The 9,032-nt window shown below is 39.8% G+C and overlaps 1 protein-coding gene across 1 annotated transcript; it reads left to right on the top strand.

The window, feature by feature from the left end:
• Window positions 1-9,032, top strand: actr10 (actin related protein 10). Its single transcript, XM_071525017.1, has 13 exons — window positions 1-178; window positions 997-1,069; window positions 1,170-1,252; window positions 1,613-1,721; window positions 2,491-2,598; window positions 2,863-2,930; window positions 3,176-3,255; window positions 4,104-4,139; window positions 4,367-4,446; window positions 4,655-4,728; window positions 5,674-5,755; window positions 6,829-7,030; window positions 7,854-9,032. Exons 1-13 carry the CDS (start codon window positions 102-104, stop codon window positions 8,033-8,035), a joined length of 1,254 nt encoding a protein of 417 aa, XP_071381118.1. The 5' UTR covers window positions 1-101; the 3' UTR covers window positions 8,036-9,032.

Below are 9,032 nucleotides of genomic sequence, written 5' to 3'. Positions count from 1 at the left end.
CAGGAAGACAACAATTCATTTTTTTCCCCCTGATGTATGTAATTTTTTCGGGGTTAATTCGCGATATTACCTTCCCCTAAAGTATAGAACAAAACAATAAAATGCCCTTATTTGACTCGTTGGGAAGCGGGGGAGAGAAGACTGCAGTCGTCATTGATTTAGGTGCAGCGTACACAAAGTGAGTGACAGACGTTAGCTTTCCGTGCTAACAGCCGTTTGGTTAACGTAAAGCTACTATGAGTAAATTGTTACGTTGTATTGTTTATGTTCTCTTTATAAACCTGCTGTGTCTGGTTACCCGAGGTCTAGTGCAGTGCTTGAGCCTGAACACTCACATATGACACATACTTGTATAACGTTACAATAATAGTTGTCGTATTGTTAGCTAGGTAGCTAATTACCTAGCAAGGCTAAGGCTGTTAGACTCTAGCCACTTAAGTCATGTCAGTGTTCCAGCTATCTGACAGAGCTTATGCTAATGTAGAGATACCGTTAGCTACGTAAAGAAAGAATAACTTTACTCAACATCAGTAGCAACATAGCTATCGGTATGGCTATAACGCCAAGTGGTGAACGTCATCTTGTCAGCGGATTTGCAAGGTACTTTATAGAAAGAGCAACAGACCTGCCAGAGGCAAGTCATATGATAATCAAGTGGTCCACTTTCTTATCTTTCTGTGTCCATTGATAAATAACGACTTCTTTGTCTACAGTGTTTGATACAGATCTGTTCTGTCTCTACATTAGCAACCGTACTGTAAGGGTTTTCCCTGCTCATTAAAGTATTAGGCGGCCATCCTAGCTAAATGTGGAGTATTTATACGTTTTGTTTGTGAATGGTTTTTGAATGAGTAGTGTATTTTCCTTTCATTGGTGCTTAAGAATGATTGCCATTTGCATTCTTTTTGCAAATAAAGATTACTGAGTGAATCTTCGCCTTCCATGCCTGTACAACACTCCTCTGACAACACAGCTGACGGCTGCTTTTTGTTGCAGATGTGGCTTTGCAGGGGAAACGGGGCCCAGGTTCATCATTCCGAGCGAGATTCGGAAGCCGGGACAGCAACAGGTGAGATGGCACTACGGTTTACTCTCTTATAACCATGTACTCATTGGAAGGACCTGTGGAAATGTGTAATGTATGCTGACGCTGTTTGTCTCACTCATAGGCCATCAGAGTGGTTCAATACAACATCAACACAGAAGAGTTATATGTCAACCTCAAAGAGTTTATCCATACACTATACTTCAGGTGAGACAGCGCTACCTCAATTAATTATTCTTTCTTAGCATAACAAAGTTATATTGTTATGAGGTATGCATTCAGAAACACAACAAACAGCAAAAAAGTAGAAAAAGTAATTTATTAATAATGGATGTGCAGTGCATGTCCAGAAATCTTGAAATTCTGCAAAGAGTAAATAGATAATTGTAACGTGTTTTATTGCCATTAAGTATTTTCAATAATCCCAGAGATCTGAAATGACAAAATGATCAAATGGCTCTGCTGATAATGATTTTTGCAACGTCAAAATGGTTGTGCTGGAGCACATGACATAATCTACCGCTGGCAACTGGCAAACTCATTAAATACAATTTTTGCCATGATCAGGCATCTGCTGGTGAACCCTCGCGACAGAAGAGTGGTCATCATCGAGTCCATCCTCTGCCCGTCCCACTTCAGAGAGACGCTCACCAGGGTCTTCTTCAAACAGTTTGAGGTACTAGAGACAAACAAGCTGGAGATGTTTGGAAACAGAGCATTAGTGTGGAGCGTGTCTCACTAATGTTACAAATACAGTTACTGTTTTTAAATGCAGGACAGTAATCTGTTAGTAAGAGCAATTAACTCGTAATGAACTCTTATTTCAAATAAAATAATTGCACCTCAACTGGACTGTTTTGAAATTTCAGCCATTCACATAATCTGTTTATTAGAAGGATATAAGGCTGATATGAGGTTTGTAAGCACCTTATTACTTTAAGTTCCATTGCACTCTTGCATGCAAGTGACAAAATTGTATTCAATATTTGCATTAGATTATAAACATTTTTGCACATGAAAGAGGATTATTTCTGCCATGTTTAATTCATGCACTATAAATTAAACAAATGATGTGTAGTCTGGGCTTTCTATAAACTGTTGATTTCTATGTATTTTGCTGAGAAACTTCTTGTTTCAAACAACCACATGTCTTAATAGAATTGACGGTTGCGAGGGACAGCAACAGAAATTGCACGCTTATATACAATTGGGCCATGTGCTTATAATGTAAAATAACAGTCAGAATGTGATTTTCTTTGAATTCAACTTTTAAGCACTTCAGTCTGGCCGAATAGAGGGAGTCCTGTTTTAAACTTTGTCTAAAATTTTGTCACATATGTAGCATCAAACACTTTTTACTTTACAGATAACCTTAGTAGTAAGTGTAAGATATAATGATTGATGGGTTTTTGAGGTTTCATTCTTTGGTTGACGATGTTTCCCAGGTTCCCTCTGTGCTGTTCGCCCCGAGTCACCTGATGTCCATCATGACCCTGGGCATCAACTCGGCCCTAGTGATGGACTGCGGCTACACAGAGACGCTGGTGCTACCTGTATCCTTTTTCCACCATCTTGAAGTCTTTGATTTAAGGCCTTGGATCTTCCTACACCATCATTCTTTAACAATTCTCTGTAGATTCGCCACAGAAAAATGGATGCTGAGGCACACAAACAGACATGTTACTCTTGATAAATTTCTGATGTGTTCTTTTATTGCTCTGTGAATTTATATATGCAAGAGACAGAAGGTGTGTACTGTTTCATTATTGACTTTCTCTTCAGGATGATTTAGCCTACCACCTTAACCGTGAAATCAGGTCTATGAGTGCACCCCTATTCTGCCAGCATGGGAGGCTTTGCCTTTGGCTGGGAAAGCCATCCATAAGTAAGTAGCTCTAACAAATTTAAGAGATGCTTAAGTAGTATATTGCTGCCAGTGAAGCTCAAGTTTTTTCATTTTGATTTTATGCGCACTTTGCCACAGGGAAGAACACTTCCATTTCATTCTGTTCTTTGTATTCACGCATTGACTGAACATCTTGTTACTGTATAATGTGGCTTTCTTTTAGAGGTACTTGTCTAGTGTGCCATGACTGCATATGTCTGTATTTTTTTTTTTTTGTTTTGTAGAGAATTGGACGGGCTTCTTGTGGAGCAGTGCACAGTGGACACAGACTCCACCACTGGACAGAGTGTACCTACTGCCATTGGTAATCGCTGTAAAATGGCATAAAATATGTCTGTGTATTTTTAAATGGTTAACATCAATGATGATGTATAATGGATAAATGTATAATGCCATAACTCTTATAGGAACTGCTCATTTGTCTCACAATGCAGAAAGCAGGAAAATATAATAGCTTTTATCCCTTATGCAGTATTTACTATTCATAAGCAGTTGTTTCTGTGTGATGTTTGAGTGAATCCCTCTCTCACTTTCTAAATTATAGATATGCATACAGTCTATTTTAGATTTTCTCTCCCCACTTACTTTTTCTTGATGGAGGATAGTGTTGTACTGTGACTGAATCATAGTGTTGAGCAGTCGGGTCTACAGTTGCAGCAGAGCAAGGCAAGCCTGATGTGTACATCAATAATTAAGACAGACACCAAACCGACTCTACTGTGCTGTCAATCTGCATCCCTGCAGTAGGCACAATAGGGCTGAATTCTCTGTGTAATCAGCCTTCAACACTACCTGATTTAGGAAGAATTGGGTGAATCTATGTTCTTCGTAGTGCCCCAAATCCAATGTCCATCCAAGAATTATAAATTATCCACTCTAGACAGTAATGACAAAACAACAAAGTTTCTTTGGCAACAGTGTAGAAGTTTACTGAAGGGAATCATGGGACCAGTGGTTTCGGGGACCTGGATTTGCCTGCTGGTCCTTTGATACATCAGTCCAGTGTCAGCCCATCAGGTGTTTACTTCCCCAAATGGTGATTCAGCCTCATAACAAACCTCATGGGGGTGTATGTTTGACTTGTGGATAAGTGAGCCAAAGAAAATGAAGTTTCACTTAGTTTCTTTTCTCTTTTTGCATGTTCTTCCTCAGGGACCATCCCAGAGGAGATCGTGGAGGACATCAAGGGTAGGTTGGAAGGAGTTGTTTTCCGATTTAATTTCCGTTCCTCTCATTTTGCTCCCATGAGGATAATGGATCACTCTTCTGCTTATTACTGCCAAAGGCAGCACTCCCAAAAGAAATCAACAGTAAAAAAAAAAAAAGTTTCCCAAACTGTTCAGGCATATTAATTCAGTCATTGTGAATGTAGCCGTCATGTAATTCGGTTCTGTTAATTGTTGTACTTCCTGCAGTCAGAACATGCTTTGTCAGTGACCTGCAGAGAGGCTTCAAGATCCAAGAAGCCAAATTTAACCTGGATGGTACAGCTGAAGTGAGTGAATTCTTGTCTTCTCAAATAAGGCCAAAGCATTTAGGGAAATGGCTGCTGTCTGGCACAGTTGGTTATTCTGGTCACCTCATTATCTTCAGTCTATTGACACAAGTATTTGTACAATCAGTCAGTAGACTGTTTTGTTTTCCATAGTGTCAATTCTACTAGACTTTAGTAAGATTGTTGTATCTTTTTAATGTACTTCTAGCGCCCAGCTCCACCTCCCGATGTTGATTACCCATTGGATGGGGAGAAGATTTTGCATATCAAAGGACCAATCAGGTAGTTGATCAAACTATGCTCCTCATATCTGTTGTTGCATGCAAAGGATGCTGATCAAACCCATAGACCTAGTTCTCCTTTCTATAGAGCTAGAAAGTTTTATTTTTGCATCTTGGCTGTGTATGCAAGTTGACTAACATCCAAGTTTATTAACATCTTTCCCTCTTTCATAGTGCAAGGTCATTAGCATGAGTCTGGTTATATAACCGTAGATAATAATATATCGCAATTTTATGTTTCCATGATTAATAATTGTATATTTCAGTGATATCAAAGTGTGTTATATTTTCGATTCCCCTGAAAGTCCCACTGTGGTATATCAAATGCTTCCGATAATGTGTGACCGGTCACAACCCTTGAATGAGCAACGTGTGTCCATGTGACCAAAACAGAAGTTAAAATGGAGATGCAGGCAGCTCCGGTGGGAAGGAAAGAGAGAAGCTTTACATAGATCATCTTTTAAGCCAGATGACGTCAAACAAGTAAAGAATCTGTGCAAAGTTTGCCTTAGGGTTGTAGCTGCGCCCCAAAGGAATAAAAGAACCACAAAAAGAGTAAGACAGTAAGAGTGAAAATAAGACTTTTTTAGCTGCTGATACTTTGAGAAATACTGCGCTGAAAAGTTGAAAATATATGTGAAGGTGCAAAAGTGCAATAAAGTAATTGTTTCCTCAAACCAGGAAAAATCATAAGTAATAATTGTGATCACAATATTTAGCAAAATAATAAAGATTAGCATTTTTGACATAATTGTGTAGCCCCAAGTCTTCTCAGGAACTTAGTTTGTCTATCTGCTGTACTGTCCATCTCTGGTGCAGTGATAATGAGATGAGAGCTGCCATTTTTTGCTCACTGTTTCCCTGGTCAGTGTCATGGGATTGTTGTGATTTGTTGGTTTTCTTGTTGTTTCTTGTTGTGTCTGATGAGATGTTCTCTGTTTTGTAGGGACTCTGTGATGGAGATCCTGTTTGAGCAGGACAATGAGGAGAAGAGTGTGGCCTCTCTGATACTTGATGCTCTGGTCAAGGTAGATGAAAAATCATTCATACAGTATGTTTTGGCATGTTAGCGAGCAAGCTGGAATAAGTGGGTCTTTATGAGTTACTTTACACAGATTCAAAATAAGATTAACTCCAGATGTAAAAACAGTTAAAAGATCTACATCAGACGGATATCTATAATCATCGAGGCAGGAGGAACACAGCGTCCAATATGTTTTTGTTTGTTTTTTTCTATATTGTTACAACATTGGATTTGAGTGTATGATAGACTTGTACTATGTAACTATGGCAACACTCAGCTCTTTCCAACAAGAAGAGTGGAGTGTTGTTGCAAGTGGGGATCAGGTCAGGCCGGGACAACCTAATTAATCTCTATAGGCACAGCGGCAGACATTACACAGCCTCAAAATTTTCACTGCAACAGCAATACATAACCCAGTCCCAGCTCTCTGGTCTCAGCAGAATACTACAATAGTACTCTACTCAGGATCTGTTGAAATAAGGCGACTCTCCTGAGGCATCAGCAGAGCTGTATCCACTAGGAGAGGCACTGCAGCAAAGCCAGCCTCACTGACCCTCATCCATCACAATTTGTTTATGCCTTAGTCTGCACTCATGCTGATGACCAGAAAGTGCCTCCCTGTAGTGGTAGATCTGCTGGTTTCCTCGTGCCTCATCTGTTTTCCCACAGAACCAATTTAACAGAGTTGGATGACGGTTGTTTATGTTCCGTTTCTTTTATCCAAACTGATTTTGTCTACTGAAAGGGTATGATGAGGTAAAATGAAGGAATTTAACAAATAAGCCGCTGTACAGTTCCCCGGTTGCAAAGCATTTCAGTTTTTCTGTGCATGTGTGTTTCATATATTTCTGTAAGCTTTGTTCCACTATGTCAATGCATTGCACTAATCTAAGAATTTATTTCCTTCGTACATGCTTGATTCTAAAGGTTATTGATGAAAAAAAGCTGAAAAAAACATCTAATTTTTGTAATTCTCGTGTAATCTGTGGTTTTCCAGGGTGCATTAATTGATTATGTAATGCTACCTATGCACATTATCTAATTCAGTATTTGTGTGTGTGTGTTTCTCTCCATCAGTGCCCTATTGACACCCGTAAGGTGCTCTCTGAGAACCTGGTGGTGATCGGAGGCACGGCCATGCTGCCGGGCTTCCTGCACCGTCTGCTGGCGGAGATACGCCTCCTGGTGGAGAAACCCAAGTACTGCAACGTCCTGGCCACCAAGACCTTCCGCCTGCACGCCCCGCCTGCCAAGCCCAACTGCACCGCCTGGCTCGGAGGTCAGACATAAGGCTCAGTCTAAATATTTATAACACATTACCTGCTGAACAGAAGGTCTTTTAAGTAAACTGAATTTTAAAATGGTTTTGCAGGTAAATATTTATCCAATATCGGTAGACTTCAAAAACCAAAATGTCATACTTTTTCCCTCTTTGAATGAGTGGATTTTGGTAAAATATTAGTCTTTTTTTTTTTTACAGTCTATGGTCTGGAAGTAGTGTGATGAAGGTTTAGTTACTGTATGATGCTATGCAATATTTAGTGGTGGTGTAATTCAACAATCTCAGAAGACAAACAATTTTGTCATGTTTGCACTTAAATGTGGACTTAAAAATGTAATATGTTGAATGTATCATGCTCTAGTCTGCTCACAAGTATTTAAAAAGATATGCTGAATGTACTATATGCAGCATGGTTAGCATGCAGTAGATATTGGTGTAGATATAAGTCAGCATGAAAAGTCTGCATGTGTTTTTGGACTTGGCCATGATTATTGTAATTGATTATTTGCCTCTAATTTTAATTATGTGATGAATAAAACTGTTTAAGAATGAGTACAAATGCAATCAAACAGACTTATGACAAACTTGGGACTTATGACAAAAATTAAGACTCATCATCAGTGTCTCTGTTTATTCCACTATGTCAAATGCATAGCCCAGTTTCCTCCTTTTGCTAGTCAGATCTGTTTGGCTAGGCCAGTTCCCTAACTCTGTTTTTCATTAACCGTGGTTCAGGACCTGAAACTGGTTGTGGGCCTGTGTCATTTGGGTCCCAGGCAAGCTGAAAGACTTGTCATTCATATTGTGTCCTGCTCCCCAGGTGCTATCTTCGGGGCGCTGCAGGACATCCTGGGCAGCAGGTCAGTGTCACGGGACTACTACAACCAGACAGGCCGCATCCCAGACTGGTGCTGCCTGAGCTCCCCTCCCCCCGAATCCGTCTACGAAGCAGGGAAGACCCCTCCTCCGCTTATGAAGAGAGCCTTCTCCACAGAGAAATAGACCTTCAAAAATACACAGTAATGTTGTAATTCAAACAATCTAACACCTTATCCCCCTTCCTGATAGAACGGTTCAGTAATCTTGGATGTAACATCTCAACACCACATGAACATTACTGGTTGTTCTTAATATCTAGTAGCCATCTGCAGTTCTTTGTATGCACTGATCCTGGACTGGTGAATGATAGGCGATGTAAAAGTAAAATTAATCTGTGGAGGGTAAGTTATTCTTTCTTTCACCTCACCAGCTAGGAAAGATGGTGTGATTTGAGGCAATTACTTTAGAAGACCAGTTGGTGTTTCTCACCGTAACGCTCCATCGGGGGGGTAAGGGATCACAGCGTTTTTATTTCAAACTGTCTCTCTGTGCCGTCTCACTGTACTATGAGTCTCTGTCACTATGTTAACTGCTCTGTAATCCTGAAACTTAACTTAAACTTAAATTAGGATTAGGCTAAATGATTTCTCTTATTGCACTCACATTGTATACCCATGGCCGTATGTTGGTGTGAGGTGCCGTCTGAAATGTTGGAAATTAGATTTAAGGGTTTTTTTCACAGGAGTGACACGGAGGCGTTGTAGTGAGAGAAATATCGTCCTGTAAATGCTTACTCTTGATACAGTAAGTTGCTCTGAATATGAGCACCAGTTGAACTGAAAAACAGTTTCTGCATTAAGTTGAAATGTCCCATGCAATCTCACACTGTTGAGATTTAGCGATCCACTTGAAGAAAATGCTGGTCAGTTTGCGACAGAGCAGATGTGTTTTTTTCAATGTCTCATGTATAATATGGTGTAGAAATCTGGCTCTGTCATTTTGAAGGCAAATCCCATTCATACTGTAGTGTTTCAAAAAGGAACAAAGGTTTGCTTATTTATTGTTTGTACTTTGCCATGTAAAGTGGTTGTTGAAGTGTTGAAGCAGCCAATGCCATCTTGCTCTGTAACCCTTAAATTCAAGTATTACAAAATAAATATTCCTGGGATCTTCAAAGCCC

Source organism: Centroberyx affinis, unplaced genomic scaffold (genome assembly GCF_046629955.1).
Source record: "Centroberyx affinis isolate AG114_WGS23_722 - 3 ecotype Tasmania unplaced genomic scaffold, CSIRO-AGI_Caff_v1 ptg001256l_1, whole genome shotgun sequence".
NCBI lineage: Eukaryota > Metazoa > Chordata > Actinopteri > Beryciformes > Berycidae > Centroberyx > Centroberyx affinis.
The sequence above is the reverse complement of the archived record's forward strand: the minus strand, read 5'-3'. Positions and strand labels throughout refer to the sequence as shown.